This window comes from Zonotrichia albicollis, chromosome 5 (genome assembly GCF_047830755.1).
Source record: "Zonotrichia albicollis isolate bZonAlb1 chromosome 5, bZonAlb1.hap1, whole genome shotgun sequence".
Taxonomy (NCBI): domain Eukaryota; kingdom Metazoa; phylum Chordata; class Aves; order Passeriformes; family Passerellidae; genus Zonotrichia; species Zonotrichia albicollis.
This window is the reverse complement of record NC_133823.1, coordinates 13,908,449-13,932,016: the sequence shown is the minus strand read 5'-3', so window position 1 is coordinate 13,932,016 and position 23,568 is coordinate 13,908,449. Positions and strand designations below refer to the sequence as shown.

At 43.4% G+C, this 23,568-nt stretch overlaps 2 protein-coding genes across 6 annotated transcripts in view; one reads left to right on the top strand and one right to left on the bottom strand.

Annotated features, from left to right (window-relative positions):
• LIN54 (lin-54 DREAM MuvB core complex component) overlaps positions 1–12,904 on the bottom strand; it is a 40,129-nt gene extending 27,225 nt beyond the window's left edge. For 2 of the 5 annotated variants that reach the window (XM_005485334.4, XM_005485336.4), the window contains exon 1: positions 12,765–12,904. The gene's annotated coding sequence lies outside the window, so the exon portion shown is untranslated. Of the gene's footprint in view, positions 1–10,117; positions 10,230–12,257; positions 12,383–12,420; positions 12,726–12,764 lie in introns of those variants that run through there. The other 3 variants (XM_074540845.1, XM_074540846.1, XM_014265793.3) reach the window with 3 other exon arrangements.
• An 83-nt stretch (positions 12,905–12,987) lies between these two features.
• Positions 12,988–22,067, top strand: COPS4 (COP9 signalosome subunit 4). Its single transcript, XM_005485333.4, has 10 exons — positions 12,988–13,345; positions 14,509–14,588; positions 15,314–15,465; positions 16,459–16,562; positions 17,299–17,452; positions 18,555–18,705; positions 19,032–19,202; positions 20,474–20,589; positions 20,937–21,021; positions 21,522–22,067. Exons 1-10 carry the CDS (start codon positions 13,269–13,271, stop codon positions 21,653–21,655), a joined length of 1,224 nt encoding a protein of 407 aa, XP_005485390.1. The 5' UTR covers positions 12,988–13,268; the 3' UTR covers positions 21,656–22,067.
• Positions 22,068–23,568: the final 1,501 nt, after the last annotated feature.

Below are 23,568 nucleotides of genomic sequence, written 5' to 3'. Positions count from 1 at the left end.
ATGCATCACTACATGTTTACTCAAAGCCTGAAGGAAAAAAAACCAATCTAGACTAAGCAAGTGTTTAAGCTTTAGACTGGGAAACTCAGCAAATATCCTAGGTTCAGATTACTAAACAGATAATTTTAGCCTAAAAATAATGGCCACACAATTAAATAAAAGTTCACTGAAAAACTTATAATGAAGATTTGTAAACACAGCTAGCTCAGAACACCCAATCAGCCAAACACATTAAAAAAATTTAGAGACTAAAGCATATTGTCAGCAAAGACCGGGACCAATAACTCTGAAAAGTAAGGAGAAGGTAGAGGAACGGCAAGGAGAGCAACAAACTCTCAAGCTTAACCTTACTTGATCATCTTACCCATAAAACAGATTCCTATTCTTGATTTTCAGGAAGAAAAAAAAATATGATGGTGTAAAGGATAAAGAGGATTTTTAAGGAAGAGGATAAAGAAGATAAGGTATCTGAATTTTGATCTTTCTCGATCACTAGCATGTCACTGCAAAATCTCTAAGAAACTCTGTTAAAAGTATTGAGATCAATCATATCAACATCTTTGTTGATAAATACCAGAACAGCCACACTAAACAGGGAAAATTAAAAAATCAATATAATTAAGCACAGTGATCTACAAAGAAGTAAACAAAATGCAAGACATAAAAATGTCTTGTACTTGACAATAACTGCATTTTATTACATGCAGAAATGTCTCCATTTCACTAAGAATAGCCAACCTTCCTGCCTGCAACCCTGAGCAGTTTGAGTAGAGTGACAGGTTACAAAACCACCAGCAAGGCTATGTACTGCAAGCAAAACACACATTGATAAATTCAGATTATACAGAAACAAAGCTGCTGAGACCAGCTTTACACCAACTCTTTGGAAGGTGATGCACATTAGCAAGGCCATGACAACAGAGCAGAGGGCCAAGGCACTCATCACCACTTGTGGCTGCTGCCCTGGTGGTGCTCAGCCATGGGAACACTCTGGTATAACCTGACAGATCTAGGAACACTGGCCAAACCTGGCAATGCTCATTTTTCAACCAAATTTCCAAGTGTCACTTTCACCAGAAAATAAGGAAACTAAATCAGTAACAACTTTTATATGAACATCTCTTGAAATACAAAACAAACCCACAGCAGCCAAAATCAAAGGCCTCATAAATGCAGCACATCTAATGTACCCCTGAAGCAGCAGGATTCTCTTGGGACCAGCAGGAAAATGCTAAGTGAAACTAAGTATCATTGCCAGATACAGCAGTATCTGCTAGCAGTTCTTTAATGCTGGGACAGATACACTTGAGAGTAGCACCCTTAAGGGCCAGCAAGAGCAAATATTTTCAATTGCTGAGCTAAAACCGTGCAAAAACACTTAAAAAAGAAGTATGAAGAAGAACAATGAAGCCTGCCCTCAAGAAAGGGGAGAATGAGGCTGCAAACCTGAGTCAGATGAAGGCAGAAAAGAGTGGACAACCTAACAAGCAATTGTTCACAGAAAGTACAGTGTACTCTAATGAAAATGAATATAAAAGAATGCAGGATCAACAGTTAGTCAGTACAAAAGGGGTAACATTTGGATTTTCCATAGCTGAGACAAAAATGCGCCAACACCATCTCTTCTCTTTCCAATCAAGGTGCAGCAGAGGACTGTCAGCAGGGTATGGCTCAGATGTGAGGATTTTAAAACTCAAAAATCCCACATTTCATGGTTACATTCATAAAATTGGCATATTTGAACCTTAACTAGCAAGGTTTAAAAACACAATACATTTAATTCTTAAGTCCATTCATTAGAACAAAGGCAAGAACATGAGGAAAATGGGGAAATACAGAATAGATCCTTGATGATTTAAGTGATAAGCATGAGATGCTGCCAACCACATTTTAGTTGCTTAAAGGCTTTTCAAAATTTTCAGCTTCTGCTTATCTGCTCTCTCCAGTCCTGGCAGATATTTAAACTCCTGAAGGCTGCTGAGCTGAAGAAATCCGATTTTTTGGGACCTTAATACTTGGAGATTTAGCCATTTTAAGTGCCCAGCCCTCAAGTGCCAGTGCCCAGACCTTCCTGCCAGTGCAGGGACAGTAGCAGACCTGTCTGCAAAAGGTGTGCCCAGGTGTTGATCTCCTGCAGCAGGTAGTAGGAAAGAGTTGGATGGTGGCTTCCAAGCTGCAGGAGACAAAGTCCACAGCCAAAGAGCCCAAAACTCTCCCATCAGCACACCCAGAAGGGACAAGGGAAATAATGCTGAAGAATGGAGGCTTCCAACAGCAAGGACTGGCAGGAGGAAGAGACTTCTCTCAAAAGCTGAGATGCCCCGGCCAAACTGCTTCACTGCTCTGCAGACTGAAGAGGAAACAATGGAACCATCACAGCAGGGAAGATGCTGGAGCTCAGGCAGCCCCAGGGACCCCCTTGGCCACTAGCAGGGGTTTAGGAGCTCACACCATGGGAGTCACTTCAGAAACCTGGTCTGTGAGGGACTGGGAGATCCATCTGACAGAGAAAGGAGAGGGATCTTTGTCCATAGGCTTGTCTGGATGGTGAGGAGGGTTTTAAACTAAAGGTGTCAGAAGAGGGAAGCCAAGGGCTGTGATCTGGAGCAGAGTCTGGCTGGAGGCTGTAGCCAGCAGGGTTCTCCAAGGGGTCAGTACTGGGTCTGCTCCTGCTGAACTTGCTAAATGATCTGGATGAAGGGACAGAGTGCATCCTCAGCAAGTTTGAGGATGATTCAAAACTGGAAGGCGTGGCTAATACATCAAGAGGTTGTGCTACAATTCAGTGAGACTTGGACAGAGAGGAACCTAATGAAATCCATCAAGAGTAAGTGCAGGGTCCTACACCTGGTGAGGAATAATCCCACACACCAGTAGAGGCTGGGGGCTGACCTGCTGGAACGCAGCTCTGTGGAGAAGGAGCTGGGGGTTATAGGGGAGAAGTTCCATGCAAGGCAGCAGCGTGTGCCCCTCTGGCCAAGAAGGTCAATGGTGTCCTGGGTGAGTCGGGAACAGTGGGGTCACTATTGGAACTGCTGCACTGAGAGGCTGCAGAGTATCCTTTTCTGCAGAAACCCACCTAAACACAAACATGCAGCCTGCCCTAGCTTCTGTTAGATTAGATGATCTAGAGGTCCCTTCCAACCCCAACAATTCCCTGAATCTGTGAGCAGCTGGAAGCTGCAACAATTTAAGTACAATCCAGTGGAAACAGTGTATTGCAGTAGCAATTCATTCACCTACTTTTCTTCCTCTTCCTAATCTCCCAGCTCTTGGGATGGAGTGGAATAAAAGCATGTTGCAATTATTCAACCATGGAACAGTTACTAAGCTCTCCATGCTGCTATAATTAACAGATAATAGTACAAAATATTGACAGGGACACTTAAAACAAAGAGCACCCACTCCTGCCCCAAAAACCCAATAGACAGAGGAAGAAAGAGATTATGTTCTTTGAAGACAGGCTGTAAAGAAAAAAAAGTTTTTAAAAATATTCATGTCTTACTGTCTTCAAAATAGAAAAGTTACCCAAATGCATCTTCTTCCTTCACCACAACAGCTGCTACAAATTCACTTTAAGACTCAGCTATCTTGTGACCTATAGCTGTTTTCTTCACATCAAAACTATCTCTCACATAGAAGGAATCTCAGCATGCTACCTCAGAAATTCAATTATACACCACATACAAAAGCAATTTTTACAATTAAACTAACAAGGACCTTAGAAAGAGTACATAATCAAAAATCCCCATGAGTCAGAGCCTTTCAGGCAAAATGGAAGGTGGAAAGAAAAAGGACAAAAGCTTTAACTAAGTTTTCAACAAAAGCAGCATGTCATACAAATTGCAAATGGTTGAATTACGTTACATGTACAAGTGAGTGCATTGTTTCCTAGAAAACCAGCATTTCAAAACACTGGGACATCTAGCTCTGGATTGGACAACCCCCTTTCCACCACAAGAAAATACTACATTGCCCAAAGGTACTACCTATTACAAAAGCAGATTATGAAGGAAGAACATTCCAGTTGTTGAGAGGTACTGAGCAATATTACTGAACAAACACAACAAAACCCCAAGCACTCACTAAGAGTCATTAGTTAAAGTCTTAAACACTTGCTGCTTGTTTACCACACACCTCACTCACAGCAACTTTCCAGGAAAGTAGTGGAAATAACATTCCATGCAGCAGAATACTTCAAAGCAGTTCAGATTGCCTTCTGTAATGGGAAACAATGTTCTACTTTCAAGCAGAGCTTTAGGCAAACTAAAAAAACCCCAGAAACTAAAAATAAGAACATTCTCCTTTGTCCTTCCCTTGGTTTGCATATCAGATTTAGTAGTTTTCAAAACATGCCATAGCACAAAAGCTGAAACACAGAACTGCACAGGTGCTACAACCACTAGATACATTCAGAAGGTGTTCACTACAGTGAACAACCCCAATTCTGGGTTTGTGGATTCTAGGGCCCTTACATTTAATCAAGCACTTCTAACCTAATGTACCACACAAACTTTGTATGGAAGTTTGCAGTGAGACCAAAAGTAGAAAACCTTAAAATAACTTCAAGTAATTTAATTTTTTGTCATGTTTAGTAGGCCAATAGTAAGGCATTACGGATCTAAAGTTACATTAAATAAACATGTAGTGAACTTAGCTTGACTGATAAAAAACCAAAAACCAAACAAACCTGAAATGTGAGGAGTACTTATCACTAGGCCCAAAAAATGCAGATTTTTATTTTCTATATACAGCTTGAAATAAAGGTCTTGCTTTCCAAACTCCAGGCACCCCTTGAATGGGAGGCTACAGAAAAATTCAGAAGACACAGCAATATCACACCAAGAACACTCTAAACTACAAGTGTGAAAACTACCACCATAGGCTTGATATCAAGTTCCCCACAAACTTTTAGCAGGTGTTATCATATTGCACACCCTTAAGATCAGGCTTGCTGCCAGCAATTTCAGCAAGAGTACATTTTAGAGCTGTATTTATGAACAAGAGTTCATCACCACAGAATCTTAACCTACCAGTTCTACTGAGACTTCTAGCTGGGAAGCACAATGATGATCCAAGTGCATCTCACCTATTCTACAGTAGCACTGCCCAGATAGGTGCAACACATGAAGTCCATTCTAACTGAAACAAACCCCCCACATGACACTGATTTCAGTGAAGTATTTAATTTCAAAAAAATATGCTAAAATGGCACAGAAAATTTTGCCCTAAAAGCTTAATTCCTTATGTGTCTTATGTAATCATGATCCTTTTCAAAGTTAGAACACCACAGAGAGAAAAACAAGAGAAAAACCTTAAGACACAATATTGCCATGCTTTAAAGGTAGTGCTGTCAAGATTTGAACAGCAGTGAAAGCTGCTATGGCCACCACTGCTTTTTAAACTCATCTAGGGTGGCGTTCTTCGTTTTTGACTCAAGTGGAGCATTAAAACAAAATTACAGATAGCCCAAACAGTTAGTTTGCAATGATTTGCAGGAAAACATGCTTTTAGCTGCAATCTCAGCAGTTCTACCAGCTTTAAACATGACAACACTGCACAAGTACAGAATATATTCACTTGCAGAAGGGCTAAGCTAAAGATAAATGTTCACCTGCAGGAAACCAGGATTGCATTCAGATTCCCTCGTTCAGAAAAACCACTATTAACACCTCCTTCCCACTTCAGTCTCTAGAAAAAGCATCTCTGTATTCCTTTTGGGAAAACTTACTTAAACAACTACGACTGTGCAATAGCTGACTGACCTTTGTGGAATGAAATTCCACATTAAGATTTTGAGTTGAGATCAATTCAACAGGAGAAATAGGAATTTCTGTGGAATCTTCATCCCTGCTCCAGTACCATGTGAGTCCCTTCAAATGCAGGCTGCACAGACCTCTGAAGTCTCATGTGTTGTAACATACATTGAAGAGTTTTTGAAACACAAACTTGTAAGTTTCATTAGCTGTAGGTAAGAAAACCAACAGCTTTGGACAAGCACTTGAAAAACCCCCAAAAACTCACAGACAGGACTAGCCAGAAAGAAACATTTCAGTGACTAGGACTACACTGTATCTCTTACAAACTAGGTTTCAATACGCTGAAAGTGACACGGCGAGATATGGACACTGTATCTTACTCTACCCCTGGAGAAGCTTTATTCCACACAACACGCCAAGGCCACTTAGGAAGAAGAGTTCTTTGGATGCACTCTCCATGCTGCTCACTGGAAGTCTGTTCCAGCGCCCCATCACTCTCTGGGGGAGGAACCTTTCCTAATACCCAACCTAAACAAGCAGCAGGACTTGAGAAAAGCCCCAAAACTGTCCTTACGGGATACCCTTCCAAATTGGATTTTCATGCCAAACATGCTCAACCACCCGTTGGACAAGTCACCACTACACTGCCTGAGTTGATAGAGAGCCAGAATGTTCATCTCCTTCTCAGAATTCCTAAGTGAAAAAACAACAGCATGCAAAGCTTTAACTGTATTTTTCTATGGAAAAAGTTGTTTGGCTTTTTTTTTAATGTAGCAAGATCTAGTTCTTTATTACATCTAAAATTAATTTGTATACACAAAAGAAGTTTTTGCCAACTTTTTTTTTTTTTGGACACCTTTGTCAGTTCATAATTTTGAAGACTGGGGACGAACAGTGATTAACATATGACAGGACAGTGGAGCTGACCTGCAGCCTGGCAGGTTCTCTGTGTGACTCAGCTGCCCCAGTTCATCGCTGCACAGTGAGCAGCACCACACACCCACAAAGAGCTGGACACACCTGAACCAGAGGCTGTCACTCTGTAAATTCGCCCACAATCCAGCTCAGGACACACACCCAAAGAGCTCTGGGTCAAACTGTAACATCCACTGAAACCAACCCAGCAGCAGAAATAGAACTTGAAAATAACTATGGGATGTCTTTCTGCAAAATTCTATAGCATCTGCATTTATCAATGTCATTAAGAATTTTTGTTAAGAATCCAGGACATCCAACTTGTCAAAATCTTTCATTCAACCTATTTCTTTTTGCTGACATGACACCAAAACTCACCTTCCTGTTCAAAAAAGACTGAGCTCTTATTTTTCCCAGTCATTCCAGTAGTGATGGTAAAAACTCACAAGCAGCCTCCTTCTTGCCTATTTTCTGTTTCTCTCTTGGGGAAACCCACTTTTTTTTGTCCACAAGAAATGGGATGACAAACTTTGCCAATATCACTGACTGCAAAACTGACTACAGCCTTGCTGGTCATTGCAGTGTAGCCCGTTCACAGCACTGGCACCAAAACTAATCTCGGCAAATGGAAAAACACCCACTGGTCATTTAATAGTCCAGGCATTCTCCCAGCAAGGAGAAAACTTATTTTAAGAAAAGTTCAATGCATAACAGCACAAGGTTCATAGTTCCCAGAGATTCCTGACTGCCTGCTAGCGCAAAGGATTCAGAACACCTACCTATGTAAAGTTGAATCAAGTCACACTTTAGAAAGTGAAGGTCACTTGTTTGCCTAAGTGGATTTCAAGAGAAAACAAATAAATCTTAGAGAAACAAATCCTTTTATCGGGTCATTTTATAAGCAAAACAAACTAAAGAACATGCTAGGTAATCTCCTTATTTGCTATGTTCTCTCATCCCTTTTTGACAAATACAAACAAGCGCATCAACTATTCCAGGCAACTGAAATTCACAAAGAACAACACAAAAAAAATCGGAAATGCCGTTCTTAAGAAACTACTGACACCAGATATGCTTTCATTCATTTGTAAGAAAAGCCTCCACAGAAGTATATGTATAATCAAGATTCACTCTGCTCTGCTGGCATATTGTCAAATGATCCACGTAGGTGATCTTGCTGAACTACATTTCTCCTAATTAACTGCCATTCTTCAATTTTGCTATTTTTCCAATAATGGGGAAAACAATGTCATTCATTTTAGGCATTCCCCATTTTCTTACTCTCTCTGACACTGTGTTTTATCTCTAAAACTGAAGTTTGTTTTGTCATAAAGCAAAGAATTACAAAATCACTCAGCACTGTGTTTTTTCAACAGAGAGGCTTTTGTTTAAGCTTACTGAGCTAGAGATGCTTTAACAAAATGCGTGTCATGAAACCAGAAAAAGATTAATTCATGAGGAAGCTATGATTAACAAGGGTAAGTGGAAAAATTAATCATCTAAGACTGCAAACTCACCATGTTTGCATATGTAATAGCAGAGTGAAAGCAAATAGCTTTAACACAGTAACAAAACAGGTATGTGGAAAACAGACAAAATCATTTCCATTCTCTTTCCCAGTCTCCACATAAGACAGGTCATGGAGGCAGTTTGTCTGCATGATTCCCAAAGGACCATGGCTCTAGGTATATCAAATACAATACCAATGGCAAACCATAGCAAGGAAAAAACCTCAACCTCACTCCTTATCAAATGCTGAATACATAACCAGTGTCTAAGTATCCAGTCTTTTCTCCAACAGTTACAAGGAATACTTAAGAAAATACCAGGTGTTCTTCTACCACAAATTAACCATCTATAGTCACAAAATAGTTCCCAAGGCAACCACAATTCCCTCAACCAACGCACACCATTCCCTTCCCATTACTCTACACTCTGCTAAGTGACTGCTCGCTGCCTGAGACACCACACAAACAACTGTGTGCAGCAGATCAGAACAATGGGCAAGGTACACAAATTAGCAACTCCTACATGTTTGTCAAGTGATATGTACATGAGAATTTTATATTACACAGTTGAGGGTTGTGGGTTTGCTCCATTTCTTTTCCACGGGAAGACTGCTTAAGTTCATGTTTCCACTGCCATGTTTACTATAGAGGTGCTGGGTGATTTGCTTTTAAGACTGGGGAGAGAAAAAAACCAACAAACCAACTTGTCCACAGACCAGTTATGAAGATCCTTCTTCCCGTGGCAATTTCTGAGTAATTTATGCTTCCATTATAATTTTAAAAGGAAAAGTAAATCTAAAAAACCTTACATGTCAACAAACTTATAATTATACACTAATAAAACAAGCACCGGCTACAACTTCCTGGGATTTAGTGTGAGCAATATCCTAGCAATACCTTTATTGCATGGTTATTTCAAACAGCAGCACTTGCAGCTCTGTGTGTACATCAGCAGCAGCATGACTTTCCCTATATTTCAATTCCCTGTGTGTATTAAACCTGCACACTACTGCTAAAGGTCTCCTGTCCACCTTTGGCATCTGCCTTTTTGTTTCCACCCATTTTCCCTCCTTGTGCTAGCAAACATCTGTATAACTGCAAGGGCAGCCCAGATGAAGGAGCCAGGCAGGAGCAAAGCCATCCAAACCCAACTGTAGGTTGTCACAACCCCATTTTCTCCATGCCACTGACACTGGTGTCCAACCCGGGAAGAAAACTAAGGAAGAAAACGAACCCACAAAGTAGTAAACAAATTCTGGTGAGTCAGTGTGCTGAGACAGCTCTGTTCAAAGTCTGTGAGCACCAGAGCAGCACCAAGGGATCGCACCTGAAAGACTTTTCACAGGAACAATAGTTTCACCCAAGGAAAACAGACTGCTTGAGTCTCCAACAGAAACTGCTGTTACTGCAAAGGAATAGAACCCCCAAAACAGACAGTCCCTAAAGATGGGGATTCAGTACGTACCTAGAACGCACACAACAGATCAAAGCAGAGCCCAACACTAAGGACATACCCCTCACGTGGGCAGCAACACATCCAATAGCAGAAGGATGCTGCTGAAGGGGAATGATGCCCCAATTAAGGAACTACCAATCTACATCCAAATCTGGAACACAGGAATCTCTCACTTCATGTAGCTTTGTGCCCCATGACTAATCAAGGGATTATTCTGTTAGTCTCCCTCTTTCTTGTGCAAGAACATTCTTTTCCAGACTTCTAATGTTGTCAGGTGAGCCTAGTCACTGGCTGTGCTGAAAGCCACATGCTGCTTATCAGCTTTCTGAGCAACTGAGGAAACCAAGCTATTCAAATATAAGGCCTGGCAAAATACAAACCTTCAAAACAAGAATTCAAGAAACATTTTCCATTTCTCTTTGGAAGCTCTGGGAACTAAGAATAATAATTAAAAACCTGAAGAAGAATCCTGAGTGTACCTCCTAGGTACTTGCTATGAAGGTGCCCACCACACCCTGGCACTGCTGTAGGCCACAACCTCTGCAGGACATTAGGATGTGCTTCTCACAGCAGGTGTTACCTCTATAGCACCTATAGAGAACAAAAGCACAATCACACCAAGGGACAGATAAGGAACCACAGTTTGTTGATGAAGCAGAAACCAAAACACAACCCCCCCAACCTACCTTAGTTCCCCCTGAAAACATTTTTCAAACAAAAGTAAGAGAAAATAACCCAAGGGGTTTTGACAGTTTTTCCAAATCTAAAATAAATTATATTGCAGTGTAGGAGATAACATCTCTAAGATTGAATTCTGACATCACCCTTCTTATGCACCTGTGGTTAGTAGCTACTCCACCTGAAAGCATTTAAAACTCCTCAAGAATTCTGACAGAACTGTTCAGAACATTCAGTTCTAAACGTGGACATCAAAGTATAAGCAAACCAAACATCAGTAGATAGTTCTTGATATGTAAGCTGAACAAGCAGCCTTGCCTAACAAACTGCTGAAGCTTACCCCATCACAAGGAGCATGAAGTACTTTTTTATCCCATTAGGGAGCCTGGGCTGTGTTTTCAAACACACTCTCCAAGCCAGCCTATAAGATTGTTTGGCCCACAGAGCAATACAACCACATATTTCTCTCTAGGTTGGTGCAACTCAGTACAAGGCATGCAACTAACATGTAACTCAATGACAGATATGTAAATTGGATGTCTTGATAAATAATAATTTAAAAAGAAGAAAAAAAAAAGACAAGTCTAATACATTTTATTTTACAAAAAGATTCCACTGACAGAAAAAATATATTCAGTTGATAATCTACTATTCTTCTTGCCTCCAATAAGCCAAAAGCTATTGAGAAGAAGCTAACCACATACTCAATGATTCAGTAACTTGCTATTGCCAGTTTCATGTAAACATTACTAAGAACACTTCAAATTATTTCTCTGTATTCAGTATTTCCTACAGTAACTGTAATATATTTCAAGGAACAGTTCAGAAAGATGAAACTAATGAAAGGTGATTTAAATATCTATCCTTTTCTCACCCGACATCTTAAGTCTGAGAGCTTTCCTCCTGATTACAGTATATTCCAGTGGGCAGTTTCATGTGCTCTCCCTGCCACAGGGCTTTCCAGAACCCAAATCCTCAATGTCAAGCGTTACATAATTAGTACATTACATGCTTCAAAGTTAATTATATTAACAAATAATTTAAAACATTCCAAATATTGATATACCTCATAACAAGCAAGATGGCGACAAGATGGGACTATCCCAAAAGATGGTCTGGCTACCTTCACAGAATCATTAAGTTGGAAAGGCACCCCTGGAAATGATCCAGTCCTACATCCCTGACAAGACAAGGCCATTTGGAGCAGGTGACACAGGACCGTGGCCAGGTGGGTTTCAAATGTCTCCAGCGAGGGAGACTCCACAACCTCCCAGGGCAGCCTGTACCAGTGCTCTGCCACCCTCAGCATAAAGCCCTTCCTCATGCTGAGGCGAAGCTTCTTGTATTTTTCCTTATGGCCACTTATCCATATCCTGCTGCTCAGCACCACCAAAAACTCTGCCACCATCCTCTTGGCACCCATTTCTGAGATATTCATATGCATTAATGACATCAGTCTTCTATTCTCTAGACTAAACAAGCCCAGCTCCCACAGTGTCTGTTCATACAAGAGATGCTCCAAACCCCTCATCATTTTCGTGGCCTCCACTGGACCCTCTCCAGGAGCTGCTTGTTTTTCTCATACTGCGGAGGCCAGAGGCGGACACATTCCCTGGGGGCTGGGGGCTGTCCCCAGCCGGGCAGCGCGCTCGGGCCACAGGTGCGCCCAGGCACGGGCTGAGCCGAGCAAGCACCACACCAGCTCCGCGGGCACGGCCGGAGCGAGCATCCCGCTGACACCGGCAAGGCTCCCCGGGAGCGACCCGCTCTTCCCGGCCGGCGTACCGCCTGGGCCCCGGAGCCGCCCGACTGGCTGTCCCCGGGCCGGGCAGGCGGGCCCCGCCAGCCCCGGGCCCGGCGCGCCGAGCCCCAGCGGCCGCGGGCCCCGCGCGGTGCGGCCAGCGCGGCCACTGCCCCCGCACCCCCCGGGCTGGCTCTCACCTGGCGGGGGCGGCCCGGGCCCGTCAGCGCCACCGGCCGCCGCCGTATTTCGAAAGATCCGCCATTTTCAGCCCGTCACCGCCGCTCCCGCCCCCGCCGCACCTGCCCCCGCCGCCCCGCCCCGGCACCGCCCCCGAGCCGCGAACCCCAACCCCTTCCGCACCGGCGGCTCCCGCGCAGACCCCGCTCCGAGGGGGAGCCTGCCCGCGCCGCGGGGCCGCCGTGACCCCGCCGCTCCGCCGCGGCTCCGGGCGCAGCTGACCCCGGCGAACAGCAGGGCGGGGAAGGGACGCGCCGGGCAGGCACCCCCGCGGTGGAGTGGCGGCCGGGACCGACTGTCCGCGCTATCCCGGGGAGGCCGGCGGGGCCAGCCGGGAGCCCGGCCCACCGCGGGGAGAGCGCCCGGCGAGGCCAGGCCTGTTCTTTGCCGGCGGGAGGCGGCTGTCAGCCGTGCCCGCGCCCCCTTCCCTGTCCTCCCGCCGCCGCTTTCCCGCCCCTCGCACTCACCGGGCGGGCGGGCGCTCTTCTCCTCCCTCCGCTAGCGATGCCTCCGGCCGGTGCCGACGCCCCCCGGTGCCGCTCCCGGCGGCCGCGGCGGCGGCGGCCGCGCCCGCACCGATCCCGCCGCCGCGTTTGTTCAAAATCACGCGCCCCGCGCCATTCCCCCGCCGCATCCCATAATACCGCGCCGCCCTGGCAACCGCCGGCGCAGCGCCCCACGCTTCCGGGACCGCCCCTCCCCGCCGTCCGCTTCCGGGGCCGCGCGCGGGCACCACCCGCGGAGGAGGAGGAGGCGGCGGCGGCCCGGTCCGGCCGTATCCCACTCGCGGTGTAATTCCCGTAGGATAACGCCGTGGGATATCCCGCCCCCTTCCCCGAACCGCGCGCGGGGCCGGCCCGCCCGCACCCCCCTCCCGCGGCCTGCGCGCTCTCCCCGTCACGTGACACGCACCCTCCCTCCTCCCGCCGGCGCGCGCGGCTCCATGGTGGGAGGAGGAGGCGGCTCCCAAGATGGCGGCGGGCGCGGTGAGGCAGGACCTGGCGCAGCTGATGAACTCCAGCGGCTCCCACAAGGACCTGGCCGGAAAGTGAGTTGCCGGGTACCGCCGTCGCCGCCTCCCCGCGTTGGGGCGAGGGGTGCGAGCCGCCCGCAGGGTGAGGGGGCGCCGTGCGCTGCGAGGGTGGGTCGTGCCCAGTGGCCGCGTTTCCTCGAATAAAAAGGAGACAGGAAGGTGTCACCTCATGGCTGTGTAGCTTTTTCATTCACGGGCAGGTCTGCTCAGCCCCCTCAAGGCTTAGCTGCTGCCTCTGGGTGTGCTACAGCGAGAGGCCGAGGGTTTGTTTTCCTCTGCTGCCGTGGATGTACCAGCGGCTGTCTTGTTATCATTAAGAATTATTGCCCTTTTATTATTGCCATTCCATTATTGTCATTTTATTACTGCCGTTGTCATTAGGTCTGTGTTTTGGGCGGCAGCCCTGAGGGGTTGAGCTTCTCGTGGCGCGATGTGTCACGGAGGGTTTCACTCCGGGAGTCCCGCCAGGTGCGGATCTGTCACCGGGAATTCTTTGGCTCCCTGGCCACTTGCTTGTGTCCTAGCGGGGCTGTGTCACTTTTCGGATTTTCCTGTGAAACCTTGGAAATTTTCCCCTCAAAATGTGGCTTCCACGCCGATGTAATACTTCACACACACTGAGGAAAAGTTTCGTTAGCTTGCTGAAACAAGAAAAGACAACTTGTTATGTTTTGCAGGAATAAACACTTGAAAACACGTGGAGTACACCTGTGTTGGTGTCAAGTGGCTGTAACTTAATATTTATCACAACGCTATTTCTCACTCACATTGAACATGGCATTTTGAATGTTTGACTGCCTTGATTAATCTGAATCTATGAGCAGCACAGTTTTCATTACTTTTTCTATGCACTATCCTGGGCATTTGATAATTTTTTAAAATTATTATTTAATTATTATTTGTTTGTTTTAAACTTCCAAAATTGCACATATGTTCTTAGATAACAAAATGATTGGGCTCTGTTACCTGAGAATCTAGTCCTGGGATTTAAGAAGAGCCAGGTACCAATTCCAGGTGAACGTTCATGACACTTGGGAACAAACTGGAGAATTGCCACCTCAAGACATAGAAAATATGAGCAAAAATAGGGCTCTGACATAGAAAGTACGCAGAGAGGCAGAAGTTCTTAGTGAAAAAATGTGTGATTTTTAACCTTTTCAAATTTTATTTATGGACAGGTACCGTCAGATACTGGAAAAAGCCATTCAGCTGTCAGGTGCAGAGCAGCTTGAAGCTCTCAAGGCTTTTGTAGAAGCAAGTAAGTGCATAAGTGGTGTAAGTGGTTGTACACTGAGTGGAGGCCAGAGGTCTGTGGGGTTGTGTATTTGTTAGCTGTGTAAATGCAATATATTTTTGTCCTGTTGGAGCTCAGACACAGCAGGAAGAGGAGCCCTCATCAGCACATTCAGAAGTGAAGAGGGAATGGATTTGTAAGCTTTGCGGTTATTACAGCTTTCCAACCTGTCAGCAGGAGAAGGTGAAAACAGAGCTGTCTCTGTTGAGTGCTGGAGTTGGTACTGGATGCCAAATGGCATTTAAACTGACAGCCTCCTTCTTCACCCATTTGTGAAATTGCCAAGAATTTGTTAGGGTTTGGTTTTTTTGTGTGTTGTACTGGGTGTTTGGAACATCTCTGTAAATTATATCTCCTATAATGTTTTTAAAGTTGAGAATAAGCTTAGTGAGATTTAGCTCAAAAAAGTACTTTGTCCAAGATATTTCAGCAACTGAGAACTAAATCAACGTGAACAATTCATTTATCTGTCAGGGGTTAAGAACTCTGGTGACCTCTAGTGTAAACAGTTTCTGAAAGAATAGAAAAACCCACCTTTATAAAAAAAGGAAAAAAAATCCCCTTCACTTGCATAGTTTTTAAAATTTAAATATTCAAATTTAATGTAGAAGTAAATTATGACCTGTAGTGAAGGCACTGAAAAATACTGCATCCATTCTGTGTTTTACTTTTGTGCACCTCTGAACCAGTGGTGAATGAGAACGTCAGTCTGGTGATCTCAAGGCAGCTGCTGACTGATTTCTGTACACATCTTCCAAGCCTGCCTGACAGCACAGCCAAAGAAATTTACCACTTCACCTTGGAAAAGATACAGCCCAGAGTTATTTCATTTGAAGAGCAGGTGAGACATCAATGGTGAAATTGATTTTGGCTTGTGGGTTTGGCTTTAGTCTTTCCCCTCCTTGTCTGCTGACTATTTCAAACCTTTCAAAAAGCTGCTCAAAACAGATATTTCTACTTAGAGTCCAGTTTTTCATTCCTGTACATGGAAAACCTGAGCTAAATACAGAGAGCACTTAGGACTGTGCAAAGATTACAGACTGTCACTTCATCATGATGATGGACATGTAATTCCTCTGCTTCCAGTAATTGGCTTGTTCCAGTGAAACAGTCCTTGAGCTGCTGGAGGTGGCTGGAGAAACAGGCTGCTACTCATTGTATTGCCTTTTACCCAAGTAGTGAAACAGGTGGTGTGAAGAGGTGACATGCACCTTGAAAAATAGCTTTGTTTCAAAAGAGATCAATTTTCTCTGTGTGTTTATTTTAGCCATAATCATTTTACCAGGAAAAAAATATTTTCTTGAAATCTTACTCTGCTTAACTACTAAATATGCTGCTCTGCTTTTTCAGTTCAGTTCTGTGTTTTGTTGTACAAATGCACAGTATCATTTGTTTATATAAAAATCCCTTAGGATCTAGTATAGAAGTGGAAAGTCAAGGTAGTTTCTGCCGTTATTTTATTTTGCTTCTCTTCATCTTTTTTAAGCAGCTTTTACTCTGAGCTAAACAGGCTTGCATGTATGTCATAATGATTGTGCATAAATTAAATCAGATACATCAGATGATTTATTTGCTTTTACCCACACTTCCAGTTAAAAACCCAGGTTGTAAGCACTGATACTTTACCTGCTGACAGCTGCTCTCCAAAGCAGAAGTTTCTCATGAGGATCTAATCACAGATCATGTCATTCCTACCTCACAGGCATGATATGAGCTGTAACTGCAAGAAATGCCTTGTGACTCTCGGTGCTCCAGTTCTTGCAAGATTTGTTTCACCTTTGTAAAAGCTCTGTAAATGATGGCTACCTTTGCTGTTGATTTTATTGTCCTTCAGGTGGCTTCAATAAGGCAACATCTTGCATCAATCTATGAGAAAGAAGAAGACTGGAGAAACGCAGCACAAGTGTTGGTGGGGATCCCTTTGGAAACAGGGCAAAAGTATGTGACACCCAGTTCTGTGGTGTTAACTGCTCTCTCTAAACTAGAGCAGCAAGTGAAATTTTGGCGTTTGCTGCACCAGAAGTTACCCACTATTAATTAGTGTTGTTGATAAGCAAGTATTTTTAATAGTATTTTGCAGAATTGTTTCTAAGGTTATTGGAAGGTGGCAGTTTTTTAATGTGTCCACCTTCTCAGTTCAAAATGAAGACACAGATTTTAACTGGATTTGGATGTTAACAAATGCAGTTGGGGGTTCTTCTGTGTGCTTGTGAGGTGGGGTTTGTTTTAGTTTGGTTTGTTTAGGTTTTTTACCTGTAGAACCCTTGCAGTTAGTTTTCTCTGGCAGTCCTTCCCCCTTTCTCATTGTGCACATAGAAGGAATTGCTGTAGGTTTTGCCTACTTAGCACCTATTTGTTGCACTGCAAGGTTGATTCTTAAGTGGCTCACCACTGGTGGCAAACTTCCAGTCTACAAAAAACAGATTATGAGAGTGTGCATTTGTGTCTTGGTGGGCAGCATTATTTCAACTGCTGTTTACAGGAGCCAGTTCTGTATTGGCATTTATCTCAAATTCCCTTACTTTGTACAGAAAGCACTAATTTGGCAGTGGGGCAGAAGAAAGCAGGGTAAAGCAAATGATGCCAAGTGCTTAAGAAGCATAAGAAATGTTAAAGCTGCTAAGAGGTAGTTCTGGAGCAACTCTGAGCACTTGCTTTTTTCTTTCCTCTGCAGGCAGTACAATGTAGATTATAAACTTGAGACCTACCTGAAAATTGCCAGGCTGTATCTGGAGGATGATGACCCAGTTCAAGCAGAAGCTTACATCAACCGAGCTTCCCTGCTTCAGAATGAATCAACTAATGAACAGCTGCAAATCCATTATAAGGTTGTCTAACCTGCTTTATTACTTTCTCCTTCTAAAGAGAGACATTTCTAAAGGGAGACATTTCCACATTAAGATGTCTTAATGCAGTGCCATTAAAACTTTCATCATGAAAAAAAAGACAAAGGGAAAAGCTACATGGTTTTGGGAGCTTGAGAGACACATCTCAGCAGTTATTAAACAAGTCATTCCTTACCATTTGGAGAGAAGTATGTAATGATTCCTTAAATGCCAGCTTTACTGATAGAAAATAAAAGTAGGCTAAAAAGCATCTGAAATACTTTTAGAAATATTGCCTCCACCTTTGTCTATAAATCTAAGTGAGGGGAAAAATTGGATACAATATTAGAGACAGTAGTAGTCCTCCCACCCCCAAGTAATTAAATAAGTTCCATACATAAAAGTAGCTTAAAGTCTTAAATAGTAAATTAACTGCTGACATTCCTGCTTTTTTGTGGGTTTACAGTGTACATAGTTCATACACAAATTTCTCAAACCATTTTAGTAAGTGAGGAGCAGTGATGACTGAGTGTAACAGAATTGGTCAGGTGTGGTGGTGTTTAAAATTCAGATGTGCCAGGAGCAGTAACTCAGCATCTGGTGGTTTTTGTTTGTTGGATTTCCCTTTCCTTTTTTCCTCATCCCTTATTACATTTTGAAGTGTGCACTAAATTGAAAGTGTCAATATTTTCTGTGAATCTTAGAAAAGCATAAAGGAAGGAAGAAATTTTAGGTGGTGTTCCCATGCTGAAAGGGAAAAGCAAATACTTGAAACAAATTGCTGTCAGTGCCAGTAGTGAAGGGGAAACTCACACAAGTACAGTATCAGCTGTAGAATATTTCAATTACTTAGGCTCAATGCTTTTCAATATTTGCAATGTTTAACATGTGAACAGTGGTGGGAAATGCCCTTGCAATTGATTTCCCTGATACTTCAGCAAGGACCTGTCAAGTCAAGCTAATTCTTTGAAGGCACACCTTTCCCCAGGAAGCAGAAGAGCAGTATTTATGGAAGCTATCACTTGACAGTGTGCAGTTTTTACACACCTGTCTTCTGCAGCCTCCTCTGCTGCTTTGCTTTTCCTGAGCTATGCTTCCTTTCTAGGTTTGCTATGCTCGGGTGCTCGACTACAGAAGGAAGTTCATTGAGGCTGCCCAGAGGTACAACGAGCTGTCCTACAAGAGCATTGTCCATGAGACTGAGCGCCTGGAGGCGCTGAAACACGCCCTGCATTGCACTATTTTGGCATCAGCAGGTAAAATGCACCTTACCTTTCGGTGTAAAAGATATTTTCCCTGGAGCAAGTCAGCTTGTGTATTACTTGTATTACTGAGATTTGGTGAGGAATCCAAAGTTGTGATCACGATGTCAGAATTACGTGGTGGTAGACTGTTAGTTCAGAATTGGATTAGTGCAGTGTCTTTGCCTTTGTGAACTGAGCACAACCAAATTTCTTCTTCAGTAGAGCTTTGTTGGCTGTTATTTGCACGCATTGGGGAAAAAAGATAACTTCCTGCTGTTTACCTCTAAGTACTCAGTGTTTTGGTGGTCAGGTGTGAGAATTCCTCTTGGCTTTCCTAGGACAACAGCGTTCCCGCATGCTTGCCACTCTCTTCAAGGATGAGAGATGCCAGCAGCTTGCAGCCTATGGGATCTTGGAGAAGATGTATCTGGACAGAATTATCCGTGGAAATCAACTGCAAGAGTTTGCAGCCATGCTAATGCCTCACCAGAAAGCGACTACAGCTGATGGTACACACTTCTCTAAAACCTTGTAATGCTAGATGTTCATCCATGGAAGTTAGACTTCCCCAATCAGTCAAGAAGGGTCATGGAAAAGAATTTATTACTGTTATATCATCATTTGAGAAATATTTTTCAGCATGTATAGTTCGATAGTAAAGCTTCTTAAATATAGTTCATCTTTCTGATTTGCCAGTAAGGTTTTGAAATACTTGTCTGGTAGATAACTTGTCACATTTTCTTTCCATGTCCTTGTACAGTCCTCATCACTGACAACTTTCCAGTGTTGCTAATGGAGTCTCTGTCCTCCTGAGCTTCTCAGGCAGTGTTGAGAGTAGGGTGCCTAGAAACCCATGACAGGCATGCAGCCATAAATGGTCTGTACTGATGATACATGTATTGGAACTGCTTCCTGACATAGTGAGGGAATGGTTTGGACCTCACACACATCTCCACTGACGTGACACTAAGTCCTGAACATCTGAACAGTCAGAAAAAATGTCAAGTAATGACTTAACTGGTATCCTAAACACACGAGTCTCAGTTTTCTTGACTGGAAGAATATAAAAGTGGAAAAATACATAAGCATGAAATACTTCTGAATCAGGAAAATCTTTCTAGTGAAAAATAACTGTTGATTAAGGAATAATAAGTAACCATGTACTTGTAGAAGTGAAAACTGGGTTAAAGGTACTTGCTAGCAATATATGCTGCATTCCTTCCCTTGGTGACTTTGTTGTTTATTTATAACCTGTACTGTTTGTCCTTTAAGAATGCAGGTTAGGTGCTGTTTAATAATGTGTTTATCTTCAGCTAGAGGTTAAGGGGCAAATGAGTTTTATTGTTGAAAACTGTTCAGTCAAGGGGAGAGACATCAGATAAGGATTTATCACAAGCAGAGTAAGAGAGAGGTTAATTGTACCCCTAAGAGCCATAATGAACAATAAGAAAACCCCCAATGGTCTTTCCATTTGTCAGGCTAGGATCACAGGAGGTCAAACCCCCTCAATTCAGACAGTAAGTCTTGTAGCAAGGGCTCCACTTGCTTACTCTAGAAATTAAATAAAGAGTTTATCTGTTGTAAAATCAGCCATGTGCCATCCATTTGTTTCTGTCTGCTGTCTCTGCACAGCTTAACAGGAATGCAAGGCAGGTGCATCTGCACATGTAACACTTTAGAAAAAAAAGAGAAGCGTTTTTTCATTTACTGTACTTTATAAACCAATCTATCAATCTTACAGTAATGTTTTGGGGTTTTTTTCCCTCATCTAACCCTAAAGGTTCCAGTATTCTGGACAGAGCTGTTATTGAACACAACTTACTATCTGCAAGCAAACTTTACAACAACATTACCTTTGAAGAGCTTGGAGCATTACTAGAGATCCCTGCAGCCAAGGTATCCGTTTCCTGCCTTTTTATTTTTAAACAAGGAGCATGAATGGCATGAGAAAATATCTGTGATAAATATTAGGAAAACTAGTTAAATATTAGGGAATAATTAAATATTCTGTGTTATGAGGAAGATTAAGTATCCAGTACATCTTATGAGAGTGGTAGTAGCACAATGTGGAATGAGCAACAGTGGAGTTAGATGCCACTGATTGTTTGTCTGATCATTTAATGAGTGCTGTCTGTAGGTTCCTTCCCCCCTGAGTTGTTAAAAACCCATAAGACTGTTAAGTGTGGATAATTTCTAACTTCTCTGAGCATGGACTAAGTGTCTGACATCTTTCCTTGTTCTAGGCAGAGAAGATTGCATCTCAGATGATAACTGAGGGTCGCATGAACGGATTTATTGATCAGATTGATGGAATTGTTCACTTTGAGAGTAAGTGAAACCACAGTATAATTTATTTTTTTAGCACCTTTCAGAGTGAGCTTTTTGAGGTGGTTCCTGCCAGGATCAGGAAATTAAGTTTATTAATAATCCCTTCTGCCCGAAGTGAGCTTGCTTGTCCTGCTGTAGCCAGGAGGTGGCAGAGTTGGCCACCAAGGACAACCTTGACACTTCACCCACTCCCTGCAGAGGGCTTTGCATCCTCTTACCCACAGGAAAGAGTGAATTTATTCCATCAGTCTCCTTCTGGGAACAGGTTTACCAGGAAGTTCTCTGTTCCAATTTGCTTTGATGAGGGAATTAGGCTTGTAACAGGCAGCCAAAATAATTGCAGCCTTTGAGCACAGAAGTGATCCTGGTGTCACTGCAGGAAGGCTTCTTTTGTGAGTTGGGTGAGGGCAGTGGCAAAAGGAAAGGTTGCAGCTGACAAGGCAAGGGAATTGCTAAGACTTACTTTGTTCAGTATTGGTTGGTTTTTCTTTTCTTTTCAGCCCGTGAAGCTTTGCCGACTTGGGACAAGCAGATTCAGTCGCTGTGTTTCCAGGTGAACAACCTGCTGGAGAAGATCAGTCAGACAGCCCCGGAGTGGACAGCACAGGCCATGGAGGCACAGATGGCTCAGTGACCGGGCCCGCTGTCACCTGCCTGCTGTGCCGGCAGGGGGAGCTGAGCAGGACTGGGAAACAGCACAGCCCCGTCTTCACTTGCCCATTGCTGCTTTCACTGTGCTTAGGACACAGCTGGCTGATCCCGTGTTGGTGTGACAGGCTCCCAGTTCTCTGAGCTTAGCTCCATGCTCTTGCTGCCTCTGCCTTGCACTCTGCCCTGTGGTTTTCATTTTAAAGAAGCTGTAATGTCTGCAGCAAGCTTTGGGTTTGGTTTATTTAATTTTTTTTTCACTGTATTGCTATAGCTTTGTAGCTCATTACTTCCTATGGTGCGTGTTCTGCTGTGAAAATAGAAGCACCATGTTTCTTTTAGTTGTAATTATTCTAATAAAGGCTGAGATAAGCCACTTGGTTTAAGTGTTGTAAGGACCTGTGCTTTTGGGTTTTTTGGTTTTGTTTTCATATTTTTCTTAAACAGTAACTTGAAATAAAACAGATTTTTATAATTGCATTTTCAGCTCCTGAAAATGTTAAATGAAAACCTTTTTTTTTCTTTTTTTGCTTATGAAATGCAAGTCAAGGTGTCATGTGATAAGCAAGACTAACTCGAAAAGCTTATGCACAGCAATGAAGTATGAAAGTGTCCCTTCTGATGTTTATCAGTCTGGAGTTGGGCACTCTTTACCCATCCTTGTGCTTTGCCAGATACAAACATTTCAAAAACAAGACAAATATTTGGGTCTTCAGAGGCTTCTGTGCTTGCTTATCTCCAGTCTGTTGGAAACTCCACCTACTCAATAATCCACTCAGTTGCATATCTAGCTCCATACCCTGGATCCATCATATTTTTCAGTTCTTTAATGGCTTAGAGAAACAAAACCAAGTTGGCTGATGAGGCAAACATCCCTGAAGAAAGGAATTAGTAAGTTTCAGGATGTCAAGCACAGCAGAAACTAATTGCTATTCAATCAAAATCTTTAAACAGGAATGAGCAGCATGCACACTTGCTATACTTACACTTGTCATTGTTTGTGAAGAAGTGCCTCTTTTTGAGGTGTGTTGGCACTACTACTCAGTAATAAACTGTCTGGTGAGTGTAGACTCAATTATGATGTTCTTTGCTGTGCAAGTGCTGCACATCTTAGTACAACAGCATCATAAAAGTAAGAGCAAAGTGATAAGTGGTGAGGGTAGGCTGAAGGGTATTTTGACCACCAATATCCAAGGGAAATTACTTTTAACTTGTTCAAAGTGGTACTGGCTGAGAATTTTCTCTCCCTTCAAGAGCAATGCTGACACAGTCACTATTAGTTTGGAGCCTGTTGTTTTTCTTTTAGCTTGTGCTCTGACTTCTACACAGAGTTCTTCTGGAGCATGCCCTTTGCAGGTGGGGGTGTGCCATTCATGTACATTCCCATTTAGGTTATTTGCTGCTTCAGTTCAGTACTTGAAGGAGAATCCAGTCCTAAAAAGCCATACCTGTGTGTGTTCACAGCTGTCTTGTGGACCTTTTCTCCCTGTCGGCCAGGACTGACTGCTGGAAAGCAGTAAACAGTTCTACTGAACCATTTCTGAAAGGACAGACCTGAAGTGGCCAACTCAAGCCTCAAAACCAAGATGACCTTGGGTGATGCATATTTCAGGCCACAGACTGATTTTTCTGATGGCCCCAACATAGGCCAGCTCTAGCCTGGGAATGCTGTGGTGAGCCAGGGACAGGTGAGGGAAGCAGAGCCACCTCCAGCAAGGATGAACACACAAGGGACACAACCTGTAGCCTTTACACATGCAGCATTTGGGGTATGTCATGCAACAGGAATGCTGTGGAAAGAGAGTGTCAGCAGGGAAGATCTAATTTATTAAAGTGCATTTACCTGCAGATACTGCTGTAATCCATTGCCCAGCCCACACTAGAGGCATCCCGGAAACC

Coding starts and splice junctions, on each gene's coding strand:
- COPS4 (XM_005485333.4), top strand. CDS start 13,269: ATGGCGGCGGGCGCGGTGAGGCAGGACCTGGCGCAGCTGATGAACTCC. Junction 13,346..14,508: donor CACAAGGACCTGGCCGGAAA/GTGAGTTGCCGG, acceptor ATTTATGGACAG/GTACCGTCAGATACTGGAAA. Junction 17,453..18,554: donor AGCTGCAAATCCATTATAAG/GTTGTCTAACCT, acceptor CTTCCTTTCTAG/GTTTGCTATGCTCGGGTGCT.